The 24,005-nt window shown below is 43.9% G+C and overlaps 1 protein-coding gene across 4 annotated transcripts in view; it reads left to right on the top strand.

The window, feature by feature from the left end:
* The window catches only part of pisd (phosphatidylserine decarboxylase), an 85,810-nt gene that overhangs the window by 30,885 nt on the left and 30,920 nt on the right, over positions 1-24,005 (top strand). The window contains exon 1 of one of the 4 annotated variants that reach the window (XM_033043493.1): positions 992-1,262. The exons of the other annotated variants lie outside the window; for them this stretch is intronic. Within the exon in view, the coding sequence (XP_032899384.1) occupies positions 1,258-1,262 (5 nt within the window). The 5' untranslated portion in view covers positions 992-1,257. Of the gene's footprint in view, positions 1-991; positions 1,263-24,005 lie in introns of those variants that run through there. 4 annotated transcript variants of the gene reach the window in all.

Below are 24,005 nucleotides of genomic sequence, written 5' to 3'. Positions count from 1 at the left end.
ACCCATAGAGGGCTGTCGAGGTTATATTGCAGGAGGTTATTTAAAGAGGGTGGTGATGGTCTTAATAGACTCCCGCAGGGAATTTAAGCCAGGAAGTGGCTCGAAGCAGCCCATGATTTGTTTTGAATGGTGGAGCAGGTTGGGGGATGGGGGAGGTGACCTCTTCCTGTTGCCTAGGCTTTTGTGACTGGCAATAAATTCAGGCTTTATCAGCAGTGACCACATGTCCGAGATGAATGTGAGGATTTGCTTTGTGTGAAGGGTGTGAAGCAAAGATCCTATAGAGATCCTATAGCAAGCACCGCTATAGGATCTTTGGTTCGTAGTTCACAAGTGGATGGCAACATAATGGGTCTCCATTGAAAAATGCAGTGCAGGAGGAAGCAATGATGGAGCCCATTACAGCTGTGAATTAGCTCTCCAATTAAATTTTAATACGAATCTAAAATAAGAAAAACGGAAGTTTTTCAGAACAGAAATCTGAAATAAAAGCAAAATATGGACGAACTGAGGAGGCGAGACGGCAGCTGTGTTGAGAGAAAAAGCGAGAATAAAGATGTTTTTATTCCACTTCGAAACAATTGAAAAGATCATTTTATTTGTTAATGGTTACACAGTAGACGCAATTAATGGGCGCTGGGATCGGTGTTGGGTTGATCTTTCGTGCTGAATTAACATGTTTCAACAGCTCAATCGTTCTCAGTGCGCCGGCTTGGCATGGTGGGTGCAAGGTGGGGGGAAGCGAAACAGACTGGTTCTTTGTGCACGAAGAATGGACGGCTGGTGAACACAGCCTGTGGAAGCAAAACCGCACGAATCGTGACTCCACTCCAGAACAGTTATTCAAAATAACAAACAAAATGGATACACCGGGCACTTTCCCCCTCGATTTTATTTTGCAATCTATAACGACCGCTTGGAGTGGACGGCATGGCTGTGGTGGGCGAGGGCACTTTAAGAGTTCTCCCCAGCTGAAGGATGCCGGCATTCGGGATAAGTCAAGATATGTCCATTATATAAAAAACGAGGGGTTTCTGACTACCGTCGATAAAAATAAAGGGTTGGCGGTCAGTGCAAGGTACTGTTTTTTTAAAAACGTGATGTGCTTTATTGGCGTTTCCTGGACAAAGCCGCGATAGTTTAGATGAGGAGAGGGCTGTGTCTATTGGGGAGGAGGAGGAGGCAGAGCCTTCGGACTCCTTGCAAGGAGTCTCCCTCTGGTGTCAGCGCTGCACTCGGTTCCCCGGACGCTGCGGAATGAGGTGAGATGAGAACGGCCATCTCCCTTCGGAACATAAAGCCGCGGATCTGTTCGGAATGTAAAGCCGCGGGTGTGATTACTATGGGTTTATGAAGTCCGTTGTGTCTGAATAAGGATTTGGGAAGAAAAGAGTCGGTTACATTGACGAAAACAAAAGGGCGAGCGCTTTCCCGCACGCCTTGAAATATTTTGTTTCACGTGGGTTAGAATCTATTTGTAAAATCACGATTAAACAGCATGATTTCAGTAGATTTTAATGCTGAATGATGTTTGAAAAAAAAAAAGATTTTAAATGTTGGCAGATAAGGCATCTTATTGTGTTGATCAGTTTACAGTGAACAAAGGGATTTTTTTTAAATGATTCATAGTTGAGACCAGGGAGCGATGATGAATCAGAATACCGATTTATTTGGTGGCCTCTTGCACATTTCATTGAAATCGTATTTTCCACATAAAGCGTGTATGGATTATGAGTGGTGAAAAAACGAAGGTTTCTGGACCTGCATTGCCGTGTCCCTTTGTGTAGTAATGTCCACTCCCCAAAACTCGCTTTATACCGGGATAATTTGGGGTTCATCTTTCCAGAATGCCAGCTCGGGGGGGAGGGGCTACTTGTTAGTGGTGTGATAGGATGGGGGCAGTGGGTAGGGTTGTGAGATGGTGCACCCCTTTTACCGTTTAAACGGGCTTCCGTGTACCCCCGATATGTAGCCTTGAAATACTGATCTCCCAACTGCTGCTTCTCCATTTTGATCAAGGGCCAGGGATTCCCCAAAATACACCTTGTTCAACATATTTTGAGAACATCTAGAAGCTTTTCCCATGTCTATTTGGTCATCTCTTGCCACGGCAGGACTTGGATTGAGTGTCTACTTTGCGAGTCGAATGTTCAATGTGAACACCGTGGCCTGCATATTGGAGCCGACTGAATGCGTTTTGTTAAATGCTAAAGATGTTGGACTGTGTTGTGAAGAAAAGTGATGTTGGTTTGCTAGGCTTAACTTGCCAATGGATTTGGAGCATTTGCAAAGATGGTATGCACTGAAAGTGATAATTAATTTTATCATGGACAGTGCCTTTGTGAGGTGGATCCAGAAATATGGGGAATGGTCCTAAATGTCCAGGTTCCCCCATGAACCCTCTACCCTCCCCCCCCCCCCCCCATCCCCGTCTCCTTTCATCCATATCCCTCCACAGGGTTTCACATTTCACTCCTTTTCCTTCCTAATCTGGCATCCTTTTGTCTCCATTCCGTCACTAGCCTTTGTTATCATTACTCATCTCCACCCATCTGCCATCTCCACCCATCACCTCTTCTCACCTGTATCCACCGATTACTTGCCATATTTTGCCCACCCCTACCTCTCTTCACCAATTTTCTCTCCACTACTCCATCACTCTGAACGAGGGTCCTAGTCCTAGTCCAAAATGTCGATTGTCCATTTTGCTCCACAGATGTTGCTTGAACTACTGAGTTCCTCCAGCATTTTTTTTTTTGTTGCTCCTGAGCCTTTATGATTCCCTTAGGATTTTGATGTAGAACAGTGGCTAGTGGATGATCTTGGTTTGTGCAGGTTGCATCCAAGGCCAATCCTCTTGTGTTTTCTTAAGAAACTCAGTAAAACAGTAAAACATCGAGTTCTACAGCATGGATATAGATATAGATATGGATATAGATATCCAAATATCTTTTGAAAGTTGGAATTGGGTCTGCTTCTATAGGTTCTTCTTGCAGCTCATTCCAGATATGGACTACCCTCTGAGTGAAAAGGTTACTCCAGAATTCATTCTTGAATTTGCCCCCCTCTCACCATTATGTCTATGTGCTCCAATTTTAGAGTCGTCTACCCTGAGGAAAAACGATTGTGAACCTCCATTTTATCCATGCCCCTAATGATATTGTATGCTTTAACAAGTCACCTCTCAGCCTCCTAAGCTCCAGAGAAAATAGTCCCAGCCTCTCCCTATCTCACAAGCCCATGTCCAAGTATCATCCTAGTGAATCTCTTTTGTATTTATCCAACTTAATGACATCCTGGTGTATCTACAATTGGAGATTTCAATGTTTATACAGTTGGTTTGTATGCTGCGCAGACAATGGAAGAGGTCCAAGACAGAGAAGTTGGTTTAGTACTGGGAAGGGTAATTAAATGGTTAGCAACCAGGAGATCCAGCAGGCTCAGGCAGACCAAATGCACGTGAATGATCACTTAGTTTATGCTTGGTCTCGCCGATGTAAAGGAAGTCAGATCGAGAACACCAAATGAGATGAGGTGTTCATTAGATGAGGTTAGAGGAGGTGCATATGAATCTCTGTCTCACCTGGAAAGGCTGCTGGAGTCCTTGGTTGGATGAGAGGGAGGAGGTGAAGAGGTAGGTGTTGCATCTCCTGTAGTTGCAAGCGATATTACCTGGGTAGGGGGCAGCTTTGGTGGGAAGGGATGAGTGAACCAAAGAGTTATTGAGGGAGTGGTCTCTACAGAACGCAAACAGGGGTGGGGATGGGATGATGTGACTGTTGGTGGGGTAACGTTGAAGGTGGCGAAAATGTCGGGAATGATGTGTTGGATTTGCTCGAGTTTGGCTCTTTGGTGAACCAGCTGGTCAGGATCACAACTGGCATATTGGATCATGAAATAAATGCAATGTGAAAGATGCTTCATGGGCCCACTAACTTGCAGTCAAAGGCTTGTGTGTGGTTGATAAAGGCTGTGCCAGTTGTTGGTGCAGTTCTCTGTAATTCTGTTGGAGTGTGAGGTGCATGGTGCAGGGACCTTGGGATGGGCAGAATATGGTGCAAGGAGCAGCACTTCAATCACCAGGTGGAGGCAGTTGAGGAGAACCCTGCCCATGACTCATGACTCCCCATGGCAAACTACAGATAGATAGATAGATAGATAGATAGCCTTTATTGTCATTCAGACCGAAGTCTGAACGAAATTGCAGCAGTCATACATATAATACAATAAAAACAACAATAAACACATATTAACATCCACCACAGTGAGTCCACCCAGCATCTCCTCACTGTGATGGAGGCAAAAGTCTTAGGTCTCCAGTCTCTTCCCTCCTCTTCTCCCTCTGCGCTGAGGCGATACCCCCCAGGCGATGTTATAAATCAGTCCCCCGGCTCAAAAGTCCCGGGGTGGTCGAAGCTGCCGCCCACCAGTCCTGCAGCCGCTGGCCCGCGGCCGGACTCAGGCCACCACCGCCAGAACACCGTCCCAGCCACCCTCACGTGAGTACCGTACCGTATTCAGGCTCGGGCTGGGCCGCCCCGACATGGGCGCCGAACCTCCCCCCGGCCGGGCTGCCCCGACTTGGGCGTCGCTTCTCCCCCCGGCCGGGCCGCCCCGACTTGGGCGTCGCTTCTCCCTCTGGCCGGGCAGCCCCGACTTGGGCGTCGCTTCTCCCTCGGGCCGGGCCGCCCCGACATGGGCGCCAAACCTCCCTCGGGCTCGGCCGCTCCGACGGGAGCCTCGTTCCACTCTCGGGCTGGCCGCCCTCAATCTTCAACGGGAGCGAGCTCAGGGTGAGTCCTGATGGGCTCTGCCTCCGGAGCCTCGAGGTCGTCAGCTCCATTAGGCCTCAGCGCAGACGGAGGCAGAGAAGGGGAATACGACAAAAAAGTCGCATTCCCCCGCAGGGAGAGACTGCAAACCCTGTTTCAACCCCCCCCCCCCCCCCCCCCCCCCCCAAAACACAAACTAAGAACCAAAAACTAGACTAACCAAAACAAAATAAACAACACAAAAAACACAAACAAACGGGACTGCCGGTGAGCCGCTGCAGCCAGGGCCGCGCCGCCACTCCGAAACAGGAGAACCTTTTGTATTTACCTTATTAGTTTTGTTTCCTTTCTTGCTCTGAGGTTCCCTATATCTGGGAAATGGAGATGAGGATCTGTATTTGAGCAAATTTGTAACCAATCTCCCACAAACAAAGTTTCAAACTTCAACAGGGATATTGTCCTGCCCTGTGGCCTTTTTTTTTTAAAGTTGAAGGATGGTCTTTTCAGAATCTCAGGCAGGTTTGGTAGCCTGGCTGGACCTGGATAGTTGGTTGTGTGATGAAATCTGAGGTGCTTGAATCAAATATAGGATGGATGTGTGGATAATGTTTTCCCCTGGATAGAATGTCTGGAACCTAGATTCACAGTCTCAATTGGGGATCACCGTACAGGACTGGGGAGAATGTCACGCAGTGCATAGTGAATCTTTGGAAGTCTCCACCCAAGCAAACAGTGGAGGCTCATTGCTGAGTATATTTAAGAACTTCATCTTCAAATGCTCTTTTCTTCAAGCATCCAAAGAGTGATGGTACAGGATAAGTACAAGCAAAATTTGTTAGTGACATTTGCCTTGCTTGAGAGGTGATTCCTGAGATATAAGGCTTGGTCCATGTTTTTCTCCTTGTGAATTTGTATTCTTAGATGGCTGCGTTATATGGTCGCAGATCTTTGTTTTGCAAGGATTGACTGTAAGATCCATCCTACTTTATGCTTCAGTGGATGTCGCAAATGTTTTAGAGCATGTCTCTGAATGCACGCAAAAGCAATTGTGGTCAATGTACTGTAGCTTGATGAGTGGGGTTGGAGTGGCCATGGATCTGAAGGTCATGTTTCCTATTAGTCCTGTAAATTTACTTTCATTGCAGCACTATATCCTACTGAGGAAAGTGGTACATGATGACAAAACCTTGAATATACTCAGCAGCCTGAGTACAGAATTCAAATGGTCATGGACCACTGGGTGAAAACCCCTCTAACTCTCAGTCCTGAACGGTTGATCCCTTGCTTTGAGTGTGTGATCACAGGTTCTAGGCATGCTTGCCCAAGAGACATCATCCCCTCATTACCCTGCCAAGCCACCTACAAATTTTAATTATTTTCAATAAGAGCATCTCTCATTCTCCTAAACGAAGTCGATACATTTCTGGATATTAATGCAAGCAAAGGATATGACGTCAGTGCAAGAAAGTGGTGCTGGGGTAAAAGATCAACAATGATCATATTGAATGGCAGTGGAGTCACATGTCCCCAAATGGCTTACTCCTTCGATTCTTCATGTATTTAACTTGTAATTGCCGTTAGAAACATTTCTGTAGTTTTTTGCATTTATTTGCTATGCAAAAACTACAGGAATGTTTCTTGCTGTTATTTCAAGGACGGCTGTTACTGCCAGTGGGGAGAAGAGGTCATCACAATGTGTGCTTTGTGTTCTCTTTTTCTATTGTATGTTTTTTTTTCTTCAAATGTGGCCTACCTTCCTTGCTGAACCACTGGAAGAAGTGAACTGTTTGAATTGCAGCCAGAAAATAGTTGTGATGTGACCAGAATGATACAGTTATGGGTTTGTGATCCTAATTAATTGAGTCCCTCCATTTCTGGGCTCCTGCGTGTCTTCAGTTGGCTTCATTCCTTCATTGGTGTCATTATCACGGTTGTTTAAACCCTAAGGCTCTGCAATTCCCTCCGTAAAGCTCTCCGCTTCATCTGTCATCTTTAAGACCATCTTTAACTTGGAGCAGTATAACCCAGAAGGAGATTAGAGTGAGAGAGGCCAAGGAACATGCATATGAGTTATAAGATTTGTTCTTGGTTGACCAATGCGTCAGTGTAGTTCAGCATGCACGGTGGTTATAGGCAGGATTAACATAGTATAAGTTAGGGTAACTAAGGAATGACAACAGTGGTTTGAATTCAATTTTCTGGAGAATATAAGGTGGGACTGTTAAGAAATCGATGAAATGTCACAAGCAGTTCATCTCATTAAAGTTCTGTAACTCAATGTTTATGTTTCACACATAGTTCACCTTTGGAGGAACAGAATCTTTTGATTGTATTTCTGAATGTGTCCACGATTCAAAGAAGCTTTGCATGAAAACATATCCACCATTGAGGAATGAGAAAGCTTTAATAATGCCATTAGATATTGCAGTTAATTAGAGTTTACCTGTTGTCCGTGGGTAAATTTGATGATGCCAGTGAATTAGAAATAAGCCAGAATTCTTTTAATTTATACAATATAGAAAATAGTAGTAGAATGGTTGTTCTTGAGCATCTGCACTATATAATAAAATCATGGTTGATCCAGTCTTGGCCTCAATGCCACCATCCCACTCTCTGTCCTTAACTCTGGACTTCCTTGTGGTTTAAATATCTGTCAGTTTCCATCTTGAATATCTCTGTTGTGTAGAGAATTCCAGAGATAAGTAATCCCCTGAGAGAGAAAAATGCTGCTCACCACTGTCCGAGATGCCAACCTTCTGAAACTATCCTTCTAGTTCTAGATTGTAGTACTAGATTTCCTCTCTGGGGTGATGTCAGCACCTGTTTTGTCATTCTCTATAATAATTTTGTATGCTTCAATAGGATCACTTTTTGCTCTTCTATACTTCAATGAGCAGAGGCCCAACCTGGTCACTTTCTCTTCATTCATCAATTCCATCAGCTAAGTGAATCTTCTCCGCATTGCCTTTAATACAAGCATATATTTTCCTAAATATCTAGATCAAAACTGTATGCAGTATTCTAGGTGCAGTCTCACCACCACTGTAGAGTGACATCAAAACCTCCCTACTGTTAACTCTACACCCTTTGCAATGAAGGTGAATGTTTTATTAGCCTTTCTAATTGCTTGCTATTCCTCAAGTTAAATAAATTGGTCACAAAATATTCAAGAAGGAACTGCAGATGCTGGAAAATCGAAGGTAGACAAAAGTGCTGGAGAAACTCAGCGGGTGAGGCAACATCTATGGAGCGAAGGAAATAGGCAACGTTTTGGGACGTTTATATTAAAACAAAACTGTCCATTGTTCCTTTTTATCCATTGTTCACCAGCTCATCCAGTCTTTGTCACAACTGAAATGCTCTATCCCAGACAAATATCCTCTGCGCCCTCAGTTTCGGGACTAAAGCATGTAATCTAGGCAGTACAATAATGAACCAGGTCTGCACCTCCCTCCCCTCCCTTACTCCATATGCCTGTCATCTTTCACCCCTCTATGGTTCAACAGTTACCTTCTGCCTCCGTGTCACCATTTCCCCCTCCTTTTTATATTGACTATCTCTCCTCTCCACATGTCCTGACAGTGAATCAGGGTTTCCACCCTAAACATTGACCATTAGGACGACTGATGGCACAATGGGCTAAGTGTTCGGCTGGCGACCGGAAGGTAGCCGGTTCGAATCCCGCTTGGAGTACATACTGTCGTTGTGTCCTTGGGCAAGACACTTCACCCACCTTTGCCTGTGTGTGAATGTGTGTGAGTGATTGGTGGTGGTCGGAGGGGCCGTAGGCGCAGATTAGCAGCCACGCTTCCGTCAGTCTGCCCCAGGGCAGCTGTGGCTACAGAAGCTGCTCACCACCACCGAGTGTGGCTGAGGAGTGTATGAATAATGCGATGTAAAGCGCCTTGAGTATTCTAGAAAGGCGCTATATAAATCCCATCCATTATTATTATTATTATTCCTTTCCATCCACCTATGCTGTGTTCCTCCACCAGATTGTTTGCTGCATCTTTGCTTGTCGACTTTTGGACAAAAAGGTTAAAACGGCTATTGTAGAAGAAACCTGATAAGATGTAAGAATTGTCCCTGTTTTCGTGGCAATTATTTTTTTATTCTCAAGCCAAAACTAATTGAAATATTTCATCATTACCTTACTGTATGTGGATTCTTACTACATACAAATTGGTTCTCATCTTTCATGCGGTCAGTCTAAAGAAGGGTCTTGACCCAAAATATCTCCTATCCATGTGCTTCAGGGAAGTTGCCTGACCTGATGAGTTAATCCAGCACTTTGTGTCCTTTCATGCACTGCTGCTGCATTGATTATACCTTAGAAGTCTTTAATTGACTGTAAAGTGCTTTAGGATATTCTGTACATACAGGATGCTAAAGAATTGAAAGCGAAATATGTTTAGCGCACAGTTATTGTTGTAAAAACTCACTTTACCGCAGAATGGTACAGTGGAATCAGTGGTTGGGATGGTCCTGAAGTATCCACATTGAAAGAAATGATTGCGGTCTTAATGTTGGTTAGTACTGGTAAACATAGAATGATAGAAAATATGTGCAGGAGTAGGCCATTCGACCCTTTGAGCCAGCACTGCCATTCAATATGATCATGGCTGATCATCTAAAATCAGTATCCCGTTCCTGCTTTTTCCCCATATCCCTTGATTCCTTTAGCCCTAAGAGCTAAATATAATTCTCTCTTGAAAACATCCAGTGAATTGGCCTCCACTACTTTCTGTGGCAGAGAATTCCACAGATTCACAACTATCTGGGTGAAGAAGATTTTCCTCATCTCAGTCCTAAAGGGCCTACCCCTTATTCGTAAGCTGATTGGAAAATCTTTCTGGAGGCAGAGCTCTTATTTTTACTGTCAATTGAAGTTGTCTTTTGTTTATTTTGGGTAATTAAGTTGGGAATACTGTTTATTTCAGCTTTTCTTGGCTAGTTCAGTTCACTATCATGGGAACTGTCAGTTGAGACCCGCCTATAATAATGCTCCTATGAATTCTCACTAAGGTGTTGTTCATGAATGAGTTCAGTTGTTCACAAATAGAATATTCATGGGTTAGGTGGCAATTTCTGGAACTGCGTAACCTGGATGGTCTTCGCATGGTTGGGTCAAGGATATCTCCTGTGGCAGAAAACTCTGTGTTAAAGATTGCTGGATTTCTATTTGTACAAATTGCCTTGGGTGATCAGATTAGAAATGGCTGTTGGAGGTGAGAATCTCTAACCATAAGGTGCTTGTGCCTGTCCTGGGGAAAGTGATTAGTTGAATTTGGATTTATTTGACGTAAATAGGACTGAGGTCTTTAATTTTGCAAATCAAATAACTAATATGATAGGCAGAAGCTTACACCATAGCATGAATGAGATAGTTTAGAACAGGGTAAAATGTTCAAAGTAAAGCTGCTTGTAGAACAAGCAGAGAAAGTAAAGCAGGTTGTTTAAGGCCAAATTTAAATATTTGAGATGATTCTTGGGGAGTCACTTCTTTCACATTGTGATTTAGTTTTGAAATGTACAGTGCCCTCCATAATGTTTGGGACAAAGACCCATCATTTATTTATTTGCCTCCGTACTCCACAGTTTGAGATTTGTAATTTGCAAGAACCAACTATTTGACTTTGACATCAGTGTAAATCTGACGGATTCCATTGATTTAAAACTTTTCACCAAAGTAAAATGAAACTCACTCTGAATGTACAGGTCACCTTAACAATTGTATTTCTACAACATTCCTGAAGTGATAATATGTCAGTTTGGACACAAAATCATAATGAAGACATGTCGCGGTGTGACGCCTGTATGGTCGTGAGTAGTGGCCCAAAGAGTCGTACCTTTTTCTGGTCGCGCTGGATTTTCAACATTTTGAAAAATTTCGGGAACCTGCTGCGACTGACGGGTGCCGGCAAGTCGCCGAAAAACATCGCGTAAGTGGGACAGGCCATTTAGACTACTGAATGGTCCTCCCAGAAGCTAGTGTTTTGTCCCGGTCTTCCAACCTACCTCATTGCAGACCTTGCAGTTTTCTTTATATCTTCTTTATATCTGCAGTTTCTATGTAACTAATGCTATAATGTTGGACAATGTTTTCTGCACTCTGTTATAATTCTCTTTGCACTACCTGTCGTACTTGTGTATGGCTCGATTGTACTTGTGTATAGTATGACTTGACTGAATATCTGCAAACAGCCTTTCACTGTATCATTGGATCAAACAAAGTATTTCACATCTCATATATATATATATATACACACACCACACACACACACACACACACACACACACACACACACACACACACACACACACACACACACACACACACACACACACATATATATATCTATATATATATACATATACATATACATATACATTAACATTTACATATACGTGTGTGGCAACAATAAAAAAAACAATATCAGTACCAAAGAGCTTCGTACTGAAGGTTAAATACTCAGCCATTAAGGGTGAAATTATTAAAATCACAACACGTGTATATCTTGTCCCTTGCACTAATTTAAATTGTAGCCATCATCGTGGATATCAGTGCTGCAGACAGTGCACGCCGCAAGGTTCCCCAAAAGGTATTAAGGTAAATGAGAAGACATCTGATCTTGTCTGACAGAGAAATAGTGAGCAACACAAGAGCAGGTCTCTGATTTTCTGCAAATAATACGTATTCAAATGAGTGGCTAAGTGCCGCCTTGGTTTAATGTATAATCCCAGTCAGTATCGCAGCAGTCCATCAATGTCTCTCCATGACACACTATTGGATTGTTCACTGAAGCCGCTTGAAACTGCAATTTTGTGTTGGTCTAGTGTGCTAATAATGAACCTCCTGCACATCACCATATCCAAAGCTGCCCCTGCCAGTCATCCTTATTTAGCGTTTACTTATCAATGCTGCATTTGTATTGAGGCCAATCTAAATTCTCCCACGACAAACTTCACATACATAGCACATTTGTAATCTCATCACATTGTAAGTTTCCATTAACTTGGACAAAAGCAGCCTTATTCCTATTCTGCCCATCCAACTCTTCCCTTCTGAGTATTGACACAGTACTTTGCTCATTTTGGAGCATGGCAATAGGAGACCTTGATACCTGTTTATTTTGTGACTAATCATAATTTGACTCAATTTATCCACATTTATTCCATAATCATAAATTTCCTTGTTCAACAAATTTGTAGGTCTCAGTCATGCAATTTTCATTTATGTATCTCCCACTTTCTTCAGTCTTGGGCAGTTAGAGATTTTCACCCATAATTTTCACCCAAGTGTTTTCTGATGCCAACCGCAAATAAATGAAAAGTAAAAATAAAATGTTAGAAATGCATTGCAGGTCAGGCAACATTGAAGGGGAGAAACATGCACTCAGTAATACTGAAAGTCTTTGCTCTGAACTTGCCATGTCCCCAACCAAGCTGTTAGAGTACTGGCAAACTGCCCATGTAAATCTTCATAAGCACAATGCAAGACAAACACAATCCAGCTAGTTCCAGACCAATCAGTCTAATCTCGATCATCAGCAGAGCCACAAGATGTTCTGCATGACCAGTTGGAGCAAGAATAGGCAATGTTCAGGAAAATCGTAAATCATATATATAGAGTAAGAGCAAGAGGGCAACCAGGAAAAGAGTGGGTCCATTAGGAAACAAAGGAACTATCTGAACATGAAGGAAATAGATTGGATCATGTTGGTTTTGCTGTCTACTCCAAAGAAGCAAATGCCTTCATACAAATGTTCAATTTCAATGGATGAAGTCTTAAATTAATACTTTTCATGTGTATTCACCAAGGAGAAAGGCATCGTAGTTGGAGATTTATAAGTGATCATAAGGTCATAAGTGATAGGAGCCAGTCAGCCCATCAAGTCTACTCTGCCATTCAATCATGGCTGATCTATCTGTTCCTCTTCGCCCCATTCTCCTGCTAGACTTAACACTAGCACTTCCTAATGTTGATGCACCACAGTTACTTGCTTTGGCTATTCCAATAGTAACTTTGAATCTCTACCATTAGGAAGGTGACAGGCAGTAGGTGCAATAGGAACCTTCAGGTTCCACACCAAGCCACACACCATCCTAGGTTAATATATCACTGTTTCTTCGCCATCATTGGGTTTAAATTCTGGATCTCTCTATAGACGTGGCACAGTGGTAGAGTTGCTGCCTTACAGCATGAGAGACCCAGGTCGATCCTGACTACGGGCGCTGTCTGTACGGAGTTTGTATATTCTCCCTGTGACTGCATGGTTTTTCTCCGGATGCTTTGTTTCCTCCCACATTCCAAAGATGCACAGGGTTGTAGGTTAATTGGCTTCGGTAAAGATTGTAAATTGTCCTTAATGTGTAGGATAGTGCTGGTGTACAGGGATCGCTGGTCGGCCCAGACCTGTTTGGACCGAAGGGCCTGTTTCTGCGCTGTATCTCAAAAACCATAAAACAGCATACTGGAGTATTCAACCCATTTGTAGTAGTTCAAGGAGACAGCTCATTATCCATTATCCATAGGTAATAAATGCTCTCCTTAGTAATAATGCCCAGATGCCAAAAATTGAATAAATAATTGTTTTAAATTCCTATATCCTGAGTACAATACAGTAGAAACTGCTATCACAGTGCAGGATTGCAAACAAATTTGTGAGCTATTGGCCAGCACTTTCCAACAGGACCATCATGAAAGGAGTTTTAGTTTAAACATTTGTATGTAGAAAGTACTTCATTATTTCTCCATCCCTTTTATTGAGGCCTGAAGTGCTGACCTTATCCATATTACTTTTGTGTGCTGCTATCTTGCATGTAAGAGATCAAATAAAAGAGAATCATCTATCTATACATAACTAAAACTCTGATCTTGTTATCTTCTGGTTTGGCGGTCTTTCTATTTGCGCAAAAACTGCGTGATAGCGCTACGATTCTTTGCCAGTTCACTCACCGTTCTCCTGTGCTGCGAGTGCATCAAGTTTCGTTCCGATCGGTTGAATGTCGTAAAAGTCAGCGAGGTTTAGAAATCTTAAAAATCGTGCGTGCGCAGGTCGATCTCTTCTCCTGCCAGTCGGTGCCGCGCGGATTAGTCTCTTCCCCTGTCGGTCCGCCCCTTCCTGCGCCATCGCGTCTTTACTGGAGCTGAGGGTGGCCGGCGGAGATTTCCAACTGGACCTTCGGAGGGACCCGAAGCAGCCCTGCCCCGTCCCAAGCAGTAGCCCAGCCCCAAGCAGCAGCCCAGCGTTGGAGACCCGACCAAGCCCAGCCCAGCGTCGGGGATGTCGCCAAACGGAAAGCGGAGAGTCAGGTCCCACTGGAGGAGAACGACCAGCGACCGCTGTGAGTCCCCATCGCACCGCCAATTCCAGCCACTATCCCTCTGGTCCGCCTCGCTGGCTCCTCCCCCCTCCCCCGTGATGCACCCCTCTCCCCCATGGCTTTTCCCCGTCTTTTCTCCGAGCTCACTCCCGCATGCCCACACACCCCTCTCCCCCCGTTTTGGGTCGAATCCCTTCTTCAGACTGGTTAGGGATAAGGGAAACGAGATCCCGAAACGTCAACCATTCCTTCTCTCCAGAGATGCTGCCTGTCCCGCTGAGTTACTCTAGCTTTTTGTCTTTATCTTTGGTTTAAACCAGCATCTGCAGTTCCATCTTACACAATCTTATTGCCATCTTGGTTAGAGATTACAGAAATTTGGAGAGGAAACCCAAAGCCTAGAAACCAGAATGGTTTCAAAACCAGGAGGATAACATTTGTTCAGATAAAATGTTCGGGGAACCATATGAAAATTTATTCCAAATGTGTCAAGTCAGAAACTGAAGTAATTTCAAGAATGCACGCACGGCAACTTTTAGTAGAAAACTGGGAGGACAGATTGTTCCATGTCCATCGCATGGTCGGAAAAAAATTCAAGCCTGGTAACTTGCGCTAGCGATCACGCCTGCTCATCACGTACCTGGGACAGTTTCCAGCTAGAAATGATCATCTCAGAGCATCAACCAAAGTAATGCGTGCTACTGTAGTAAAGCACGTTAGAAATAATGGGCCATAGTTAAACAAATGCTCACTTTTGAATCGACTAGTTCCTCATTAGTGCTACACTTGTGATACCAGTGGGCGTCTGAAGCTCAGACCTGTTCATTAGTCCTGTTCAGGCCTGCCATTAGTGTGAAGAATCTCTGCCTAATTTCCAGGAGATACTAGACTAAGTGGGACCCGTTGGGTCCCAGCATCACACGGGAGGGCTGGTCACCAACGCAATATTCCATGTCTCCACCAATTCCAATATTGCTCACCAGTGGGTGGGGGGGGGGGTGGGGGGGGGGGGGGGGTTCTGTTGCGCTAGTATGGGTGTTGCGGGCCGAAGGTACTGGTTTCCAGAGGGCTGGTATAGACATTGTGGGCCAAATGGATTCTTGGGCTGGCAGCCAACTGTTGCAACGATTTTAAAAGCCAAGCCAAGGCAAACAATTGGGCAGCAGCCACCTGACAACCAAAATTCATTTTGTGAACACAAACTTTTTAAAAAGGCGAGACAAACAATTGGGCTGCAGCCACTGACAACCAAAATTCATTTTGTGAACACAAACCTTTTAAAAAGGCGAGGCAAACAATTGAGCTGCAGTCACTTTACAGCCGCATCGAGGGGACTCACCATGGAGTAGACGTGCGTTCAGTGTTATTCACAGCTCAGAGAGCCGTGACCCTCTCACTTCCTGGGTCTGGCAGAGACTGAGTGAGGCATTACACTTCTGGGTTTTATAGTCTCTCTGATTTTTCATCGATGGGAAAAATCCTCCCGTCCCGGAAGGCGGAGGGGGGCTCTGAGCGAGGTGGCCAATGATGACGGCCGTAGGTGGTGGTGTTCTCTCGGAAATCGCAGCACAGTGAGCCATAAGCGGTCAAGATCAGACTTTTAGTATGGTAGTATTCATTGTGGTGACATTTTTGTGAGGATACTGCAGTGTTTTTAGAATATTTTAAATAAATGTGTTCCGGATGTTATTTAATTGAGATACTTAGTTTCGTATTTTCAGAATTAGCAAGCAAAAATAGAGTTTTTCAGCTACAAAGTTTTTAGGAATTAAACTGAGTGAGGGTAGACAAATCGTTTCATATAGAATGTTTTACCTTGACAGACTGATCAATTTTTAAAAGCCTTTTAAAATGTTTTGATGTTGGGAATCTAGTACCTGAGATGGCTACGGCAGAGGAAAGATTTAACTTTTGCAGGCCATTTCTTTTAATGAAGAATGAATGGAGGTTGCACCTAAGGGAAGTTCATTGTGGGGAAAAAAGATATAAAAAGTTATAGATTGAATGAATAAAATGGAATACTGCCAGAAAGGGAGTAAGAAAAATGGATTAACAGAGACCTCGGAATGCAGTTGGAAGACTTTCACGATTAGGCCTCTGAAAAGTAAGGTTTTGAGAGAGTAATGGTGGGGACAGATTGGCGAGGCAAGCTGAGAAACAAATAGTTTGCCCTCTTTCGCCCTCCCCGACTACTGAATGTGCCAACTCATTTTCTGAAATCACCTAAGATTTAGAGAGTTGGGATCTAGCAAATTTCTCAACGAGTATAAGAAGTGTTGGAGTACACTCGAGCAATCAATCAGGAGGGCAAAAAGAGGACATGAAATGATTCTGGCAGGTAAGGTAAAGGAAAATCCCAATACATTCTACAAGTATATTAAAAGGATGGCAAAGGAAAGAATAGGTCTCCTTAAAGATCAGCATGTCAGTCTTTGTGTAGAGCAATGAAAGATGGGGGAGATATTAAATTAATATTTATCATCTATTTTTACTGTGATGAAGATCGTGGAAGCTAAGGAATTGAGACATGAGTTGTGATGCCTTAGATCGTATACGAATGACAAAATGGGAGGTATTAACGGTTATAAAGTGCATTAAGATGGATAAATACCCAGGACCTACCTCTTGCAGAATTTGTGTAAAAAGTTGAGATATGGAATACAATTTGTTCACATTGAATCTGTGGTGGGGGGGGAAGATATGTAAATCAATCAACACACATGTTCTCAATGCGGAGATGACATGATGTTTTGAAAAATTGCAATATGGACTGTTTTGTGGGGACTCGACCCCGCCCGTATTCAGGGACTGCCTGTAGCATGTAAAGTTAGAATATTTGATCATTAGTATGTTGCTGTCTCCAGTGCTTGCTGTGCACAGATTTGCTGACCAACAGTGGCTGCATTGCATAAGTAGTTAATTGGCAGTGAAACGGCATGATACAACACAAGATCATGAAAGGTGCTCTGTAAACTATTCATCATATAAGCTCGACTTCCTCATCAGCAGATCTCAATCTGTACATATTGGCAAGAACACTTCCTCAATTACAATCAGCATGGGCAACTCAAGAGTCAAGTCAAGAGTGTTTTATTGTCATATGTCCCAGATAGAACAATGAAATTTACTTACTTGCTGCAGCACAACAGAATATGTAATCATAATAAATAATATAACAGAAGCTCAAGGCTGTGTGCACTGTAATTGCTCTACTCTGTATACACGTAGCTGTGTAACCATCGCAGCTCCAACACCATCTTTAAATTCCTGGCCATACTGTCATTGTTGGACAAATAATGGGTGAAGAGTCAGAGTATATGAGGGAGATCGATTATTATGATTCAATGGTGCCAGAACAACAATCTAGCTCTTAAGATGGACACAAAATGTTGGGTCTATCTTTGGTATAAACCAGCATCTGCAGTTCCTTTTTAATACGTTTAATCTTGCTCTTAATGTTAGCAAGACGAAGGAGCTGATTGTTGACTTCAGGAAGGGAAAGCAAAGAATCGATGAACCTGTCTTCATCAGTGGAATGATGCTGGAGAAATTCAACAGCCTCAAGTTCCTGCTCATTCGCATCTCTGCAGATCTGTCCTAGGCCCAGCACATTGACGCAATCATAAACAAAACCCAGCAAAACCCCAACCTCCTCAGAGGTTTGAGGTGATTCAGTATATGGCTGAATGTTGAATTCTACAGGAGTACAGTGAGAACATGCTGACTGGTTACATCATGGCCTGGTTTGATGAACATCCAAGAACAAAGGAGACTGGAGAAAGTTGGCTGATCGATCGTTGAATGGATCTACAAGAACCGCTGCCTCAAAAAGATAGTTAATATCATTAAGAAGCTCACTAATGCAAGATATAAGTATGCTGTTCGCTTCAACTGTAAAAATGAGCACGATATGAGGGCTGATTCCATGACTAAGAAGCTGCTAAGTGACAATGATACTGATTTTTGGAAAGATGTGAGCGCTCATAACAGTTGTAAAACATCTCTACCATGCACTGTAGATGGAATCTCCAGAACAGCTAACATCGCGGAGTTATGGCGACAACATTAGAGTACTTTATTCAACTGTGTCCAAGGTGATTTGTATAGGGAGGACAATATTGAGAGTAATGACTTAATGGTGATTATGTCACATGAGATGTATCATGAGACGGTGACGGCACTCACGTGAGGGCGATCCGGCTCGGGGCTGGAACGGTGCTCCGGGGGCTTGCACGGTGTTCTGGCGGCGGTGGCCTGAGACTGGGGTTTGGCCGCGGGCCAGCGGCTGCGTCAGCAGGACTGGTGAGCGGCAGCTTCGACCACCCCGGGCCGCGGTGTTTGAGCCGCAGGACAGTTTTTAACATCGCCCGGGGGGTATCGCCTCAGCGCAGAAGGAGAAGAGGAGGGAAGAGACTGCAGCCCTAAGACTTTTGCCTCCATCACAGTGAGGAGATGTTGGGTGGACTCACTGTGGTGGATGTTAATATGTGTTTATTGTTGTTTTTTATTGTATTGTATTGTATGTATGACTGCTTCAATTTCGTTCAGACTTCGGTCTGGATGACAATAAAAGGCTATCTATCTATCTATCTATCTATCTATCTATCTATCTATCATGCCATGAACAAGCTGTCCAACACCAAAGCAAGTGGCTTGGATCATATTTCTCCTGAACGTCTTAATGGGGCTTTCTCACGGGGCGACTTGACGCAAGATGTAACCAGAGTGAAGTGGTCGTGGTCTAGCACGATATCACACGATATAACGGGGGGTAGATAAAGAGTTCCCACGGGTACTCGGCATTTCTGTTATTTGTGCGAGTGACTTGTCCGTCTCCCGAGCTTTCCCGTTAAATCTTGAATGAACATTGTGAATCCCCATTCATAAAAGAGAAGGTAATTGCGCGGGAGGGTTAATAATTGACAATCAGCTGCTGCCTGCCCGCTGAGTTAAAAAGTTCCCACGGTCACGATATACAGTGTATCGTGAGTCTTGCGTGGGAACTTTTTAACTCAGCGGGCAGGCAGCAGCAGATTGTCGCTCCCTTCAGTTTCACCCCACCTACACCCCTCTGCTTCCCGGCCATGTGTGTGACCCCTTCCCTTCCCTCTTCAGCTCCCCGCCCATTGCACCGGCGCGGGGGCTTTGCACTGTCTTCACGTCGGCGATGCCAGCAGGTCAGTGCCAGTCACCGGAGACGTCAGGACCAACGGGACACCGACCCCCAGGCCCACTGCAAGCACTGAGATCCCAGAGACCCACAGCCAGCAGCAGCGCAGCCCCGTTCCAACTCCAGAGGAACACGCTCCCCGTAGGGACAGAAGCTGATGGTGTGCAAGGTACGTCTTGTTCTTGGGGTTGCGGATGAGGGGGCTGTGACGTCTCCGGCCACCCCCCTGTACAGGAGCTGAGACTGGGAACTGTGGGGTTGTTTGCAGTTGCAGAGGGAGGGGGCAAGGGCGGTACAGTTCACAGTCTCAGCTCCAGTCCAGGGGGGTGGCCGGAGACGTTAGGACCAATGGGACACCGACTGCAAGCACGGAGATCCCAGAGACTCACAGCCAGCAGCAACTCTAGCCCAGCCCCGCTCCAACTCCAGAGGAACCCGGGTTGCGGATGAGGGGGCGCGGATTCCTCTGGAGTTGGAGGGACAGGGAGACACAGCGGCTTTTGAGAATGGTGGGCAATCACTCCAAAGTTCTGCCCACACAGTCAGTACACCTCTCCTACACTTGTCTCCCGCACTAAGATCATCTCGCAGAGAATGATCCCAGCCTAACAGCATGTTCATTCCAGATTACTCGCCTTCTGTCCCCTCTGTCCAGCTTCCGGGTTCACCGTTCGCAGGAGTTCCCACGGTACACGCAAGAGTTAATACGGATATCGCACTGGCCACTACGTGCATATAATGTTGCAATCTTCAACCACAAGTGTACAAGTCACTCTTGGAGAAATTCAAACTTGCTTGAATTTTCTCCCGAGTCACCAAGTTACACGAGTACCTGCCGTTAGCGCCACGGTGGTCCACGAATGCCGTACGGTTATCGCACGGGGTTCCCACGATGTTCAACTCTGGTTAACTCTTGCGTCAAGTCGCCCCGTGAGAAAGCTGCTTTAGTATGCGAGTATGAGGATAGCTCCTCTCCTTGCTGTTTGTTTTACTGGCTTTATGATTCATGGCTTGTTACCAGACTCAATGTTGTCTGTTCTGCTAGTGCCTGTCATTAAGGACAACGCTGGTAAAGCAGGCAGCCTAAATAATTACTTTAGCCAGCATATTGTCAAAAGTCCAAGGAAGAATTCTGCTGGATAGAGTAAATGTTAACTCCACAGATAAACAGTTTGGTTTTAAAGCTAAACATGGCACTGACTCGTGTATATATGCCCTAAAGGAGATTGTAAACATATATAGAGATAAAAACTCTTCAATTCTTATGTGGTTTATTGATGCTTCCAATGCCTTTGATCGTGTTAATCACAAAACGTTGTTTGTTAAATTGAGTCAAAGAGGGGTGCCTAAAAAAACTCTGAGAATTCTGGCTTACTGGTATGCCCACCAGACTATGCAAGTAAAATGGGGGCAATAGGGTCCCAGCCCCATTTGAGGTTAGCAATGGTGTTAGACAAGGGGGAATTTGATCCCCAGTCCTTTTTAATCTTTATATTAATGATCTGTCCAAGCAATTGAAAGCCTGTAAGACTGGGTGCATGATTGGTAATATTTTAGTGAACCATATTATGTATCCAGATGATCTTGTGGTCTTTAGTCCATCTAGCGCTGGTCTCCAGCAGCTCCTTACTTCATGTTCTGTGTATGGTGTGGAACATGATATTAAATATAATGCTTGTAAGACTGCTGTTATGATCTGTAGAACCAAAGAGTATAAATGTCTAAAATTTCCTGATTATAAATTGTCTGACAATCTTACTGTCTGTAATAATAAGGTAAAATATCTTGGGCATTTTATTTCAAAAGAAATGACAGATGATGAGGATATTTATAGGCAACGACGTATGCTGTATGTACAGGCGAATATTCTCTTGTGTAAGTTTGGTGCGTGTACAGATGTGGTGAAGATGTCTCTGTTTAGAGCATATTGCACACCTGAAAACCCGTGGTCAAACTACGGAAAGACAAGTTTACAGAGACTAAAGGTGGCCTATAATGATGCCATGAGAACACTGCTAAGGAAACCTAGATGGTGTAGTGCTAGTAAAATGTTTGTGGCTGCAGGAGTCAGTACTTTAGAAGCTATTCTAAGAAATCATATGTATAAATTCATTTGCAGGATAAATGACTCTAAAAATGTAATTATCGTGGCTTTGTCAAACATAAGGTTTAGCACTACACGCTACGATTCCCAGTTGTGGAGACATTGGTATTGTTGTCTCGTTGTAGGACACTGATCTTTCTTTTTATTCTTGATTTTAAATCCAATATTCTGTATATTCTGTACTGTGTTTTTGTGTATAATTTATGATGCTCTTATAAGTAATATACTAAGCTTTTATATGTATTTTTATGATGTTTTTATATGCAATGTATTATGTAATGTCATCTCTTGTCTGGACCTTGAGTCTGAAATAAAGTTTAATAATAATAATAATTAAAAAAATACCCACACCACCCTGGCCACGCTCTCATCTCGCTGCTACCCTGAGGAATATGGAACAGCAGAATGAGAACTGTTACCTCCAGGTTCAGGAACAGCTTCCCATCAAATATCAGATTATTGAACCACACTATACACCCTTAACCACGGCCCTACCTCAGCAACGACCTACTATGGACTTTCTGTGTAGGTTGCTTTGGCTTGCACTATTGTGGTCTGGTTACCTACTATAACCGATAATTAGTGACTTTTGTATATTTATTAGTTGTGTTGTTGCGGTAATGTGCCTGTAAAAACAAGTAAGAATTTTATTGTTCCATTCCTGATGCATGTGACAATTTTCTACTTCCTTGATCAGATGTAAGTGCCTCTGTTTCCCCATATCACGTAAAATTTCTAGTTGTGACAAGAATGCTATAAATGTTTTTGTCATTCTTGAGAGTGTAGACGGTTCCAATAAAGGAAATGGATCTCAGTTTGAATGATTTGACATTTGCTACACTAACCCCAAGCAGGCATTAAATAATGTTGCCACTTCCTGGAACTGGCTAATTGCAGTATTTGTCTGCTTTTAACCCATTATCTTCTAAAATTTGAAACAATATAATACTAGTTTCTAAAGAGTCCAAATGGGATTTCGCAAGTGTGAATAAGCGAGTTCGGTATTTTGACCAAAGGTTATAGAGGAGCTATAATCTTTGATTTTGACTGCACATGCCCAGGTCAAAGGTCACTATGCATAAATATTGCTGGAAAGCAGTGGAGCGCTGTACATATACGCCTTAATTTCTTCTGTTTTTTCCAGCTTTGATTCTTCTAGGTAAGAAAATACTGCTTTCCAACTATGAATTAGTTGTATTTTTTGTTCCTTTGATAAAAGCTAAGATTATTTTGTCGTTTTTATTGCTTGATGCTTCAGTGAGTGAGCGCGATTGTGCTCGTCCGTGGTCGGGGTTGGGCCGGGATCTCCGGCGCTGTGGGCGCTGTTGAGTTGCTGCTGGGCCGTTCCCATTCCCTCCCGGATGTCCCGTCCCTGTCAGGGGGCGGCAGGCAGCTGAGTTGCTGCAGCGCTTCGCCGGCGCCGGTAGCAGTCCCTGGCCCACTGGGGAGGAAATTCCTTGGGAGTTGGAGCGGGGTTGGGCTGGAGATGGGGCCACTGGTGTCGTCAGTCCGGTGGGAGAAGCGGATTTGAGCTGGGGTTGGCGCTTCTTCTCTGCGCTGGCTGTGGGCCTGGTGTCATCGGTCCAGGACCACCCTGGACGTCTCCGGCCACCCCCGGGCGGGGATGGGACACTCGAGGGGGGGTGGAGGTGGGCCATTGGCGGTTCGGCAGCGCTTGTGGCGCCAGGGACCCGGGTTCGACCCTGGCTGCGGATGAGGCGCGGATCTGTGTGCATGCTCTCCCGTCTCCCACTCGCATCTGCCCCCTCTCTCTCGCTCTTACACCCCGCTCTCCCGTTACCTGGTCCTTTGGGGGGATGAGGAGTTGACCATTTATAGGGGTCTCTCTGGAATCGAGAATTTCATTGCTCATTCGTATTCATAGATGAGGCTGAAGAATTCCATTGCCTTGAGATTAGCAGAATAGTGAAATTCGACTCGGAAACTATCATCGTTGTGTTCCAGTCTGGAATACATTAATTTTCCTATAATGTGACCACACGGTACTCCCGTCTCTCCGATTAAATATATTTTTACACATAAATAATGAATAAAGATAAGAATTTATACACAGTTTCTTCAGCCAGCACTTTGTCTGCTTTTTCTTTATGGTGAATGATCTTTGACAAATCCCATGATTCCTTGCATTTTTCAGAATACCGAACTCGCTTATACAGTTTGAAAATGTAGTGTAATGGGGACTTGTCCTGAAATCGTCTAATGAATATCCATCCTTCCGAGTAAAGTTGTAACTGAATGTGCAAAAATTCAAGTAAAATACTCAAGATGCTAACTTAATTTGAAGGAAAATTCAGCAAGTGTTTGGTAGACTTTGACTAATTTGAAAAGTCTTGCCCTTATATTTTGAAAGCGGTTCTTTTCTGAGATATTAATTGTTAGTGAGCAGAATGAAGATACAGGGCCAAGACTGTATATGCTGTCAGGATTACCGGTAAGTTTCCTTTCTGCAGAAGTTATTCAGAGATAGGAAACAAATTCCAGTTGGCAGTAAACTGCAGTTTAATTGGCTGAAATTGGTGATTAACCAATAAAGATTTAATGACAATTCAGGAAAATTTCTAGTTATGTTAAAAATAGTATGTACAAATTAAATACTCCCTATGTAAACACT

This window comes from Amblyraja radiata, chromosome 25 (assembly GCF_010909765.2).
Source record: "Amblyraja radiata isolate CabotCenter1 chromosome 25, sAmbRad1.1.pri, whole genome shotgun sequence".
Classification (NCBI taxonomy): domain Eukaryota; kingdom Metazoa; phylum Chordata; class Chondrichthyes; order Rajiformes; family Rajidae; genus Amblyraja; species Amblyraja radiata.
The sequence above is the reverse complement of the archived record's forward strand: the minus strand, read 5'-3'. Positions and strand labels throughout refer to the sequence as shown.